Source organism: Camelina sativa, chromosome 13, assembly GCF_000633955.1.
Source record: "Camelina sativa cultivar DH55 chromosome 13, Cs, whole genome shotgun sequence".
Taxonomy (NCBI): Eukaryota; Viridiplantae; Streptophyta; class Magnoliopsida; order Brassicales; family Brassicaceae; genus Camelina; species Camelina sativa.
In genome coordinates this window covers 22,604,121-22,606,458 of record NC_025697.1, presented here as the reverse complement: position 1 = coordinate 22,606,458, position 2,338 = coordinate 22,604,121, and the positions used below count along the sequence as shown (strand labels likewise).

The 2,338-nt window shown below is 37.2% G+C and overlaps 1 protein-coding gene across 1 annotated transcript; it reads right to left on the bottom strand.

The window, feature by feature from the left end:
* On the bottom strand, window positions 1,756–2,336 carry LOC104738508 (the record flags this gene model as incomplete). The annotated part of the gene is made up of 1 exon (XM_010458674.1): window positions 1,756–2,336. A coding segment is annotated over one exon (486 nt), but the record flags the coding sequence as incomplete, so codon positions are not given.

The following is a 2,338-nucleotide window of genomic DNA, read 5'->3' as shown; positions in this document are numbered from 1 at the left end:
ACCACACCACACACACGAGTTCGATTGAAGAGAGTAGTGGGGGTTGTATTAAGTAAGGGTTTTGGAGTTTTGATGCGAGTGTATTTATACAAAGAGCGTCTACACGATTCAGGAGACTTGTTGTTAAATCCAATATTGACCCTGCCTCTTGTTATTAATTACGACCCTGCCACGCAATTCTTTTTTTTGTTTTTTTCTTTTCTTTTCTTTTTTGAATTTGAATCTTAACGTCTCTCTGCTTTTTTTAGGTACACCGACTAATTATGGATTAACCTAAATACAAATATATCTTTTCCTTTATTTTCTCCACGCAAATATTTATTTCTTTTTCCGCAGCAAATATTCTAATTGTAAGAGGCTTTTAAAGGCCCAAAAAAACTATTACATAGCCCAAGCATAACTAAAATGTAGCTCCTAAACGTAACGAGACGATTCTGGAATTAATGGGGGCTTAAAAGATCAATGTGAGTGAGCATTACCAAGCGAGTTTAAACTTTAAACATATATAGCAGCCAGCCACACACTACACAAGCTATATAGATGCTTTTACTCTTCTATGCATCTTGGAAAGTTGAGAACAATCTGCACAAAGAAAGTTTGTTTGCTATATATATGAATATGATGTTAATTATGCATCTGGCTTTGCCATATGGATACACCTTGTTCCAGGCTATACGTACAAGAGAGTAAGAGGAATTACATTCAGTAGTGACTGTAATCCCAAAACAAACACACAGAAAAAACTAGCTGCAATTTGGTTCTAGCATCATGACTTGAAGAGGATATGAAAGGTATAGAGACACACAACACACTAATATACACTTGGAACCCGCCAAGCCAACGCTTTTCTCTTCAATCTTATTAACAAAATTTATCTCTAACAATGATACAATTTTGTCTTAGCCCTTACTCAATCTATTCTACCCAAAAGGATTGACCCCGACTAAGAATGAATCTGAAACTTTCTCTTTCCTATCTAACACAACACCCTGTGTAGATCTAAGAGAAAGAAAAACAATTCTCTGCGCACTTAATCACCTCCCTGATTAACGTCACAGAGAACTGGGAACACGTCTTCTAAGCCTTATTTTTGCGGCTTCGAAGTTTACAACTGTATCAATATTCTAGAGTGCTCAACTTGGCTTGTGACCTACTCCTATAATATATATACATTACTTGAGAAATCCTAGAAGGCGAATCTCCAAGTATCAAGAGATAAGGAAACTATTTGCTCTCAAGCTTATCTTTTCCTTATTTGTTGTAGAGAATATTCTTCATATCTCCAAGGATAAAGAAACTGTTTACTGCTCAAGCTTATCCTTTTCTTATTTGTCGTGGAGAATATTCTTCATATCTCCAAGACAAATCTCGTCTCTATCTTCAATGTCAAGTCATCAACGTTCTTCGACACATCATCGCATCCACTCACGTCTTGCCACGTCAGCTCACACATCCACGTCAGCAACTCGAGCGTCTGTGAACTAATGCAGTTTCCTGATTGTTACAACGCTCTGTTCGGCACAACGACTTGTTCCTCACAACGAGTTGTTCTAGAATCTGCACAGGATAAACTTATAAATTAAATACATTACTAATATAATTCTGCGTACAAGTTCATCAATTAACTAATACAAATTAAATACAATCGAGAATTCAGTATATATATTATAGCTTAAATCAAATACTATTTAAATGTGTAAAAATAATTAAAGGCAAATTAGACTAAGTAAGAAACAAATTAAGAACGTTTTCGATTAATATATAGGCACATCTCCAGGCATACATGTAATGTACGTATATTCGTGTAATATATAAAATCTGCTTACATGAATAGAATTACAATATGCGTTTTAGACCATCATCATCTCTGATTTAGCTTTGTAACGTTCTGTATAAGCCTGGTTTTGCACCCTCATTTGTTCATAAAATCTCACAATGAACTCCTCAGCTTTCGCATCAATCATCTCATCACCTCCATCATCATTACCATAATATTCATCATCATCATCATCATCATCTTCATCGAGACAATCCATATCGCGCAACGACTTTGCTGATCCATATCCCGCGATTCCCGAAGAGCAAGAACTAGACGTCGCCGTGAAAACCTCGATCATCTCCGATATCTGATCGTCACTACTCGCCGCAACCTCTTCCATGGCCGCTGGAGAAGACGATGGTAGCATTACCGTAATATTTGACGATGGCAGTGTCTTAAGATCGTCGTTTTTCAACTGACGAAAGGACTCGACAAATTTTCCCCAAAACCCGTTATTAAACGGCTTGCTCCTCCTCCTCCGACGGCGAAGCATGTACAAAACCACACCGATCACATGCA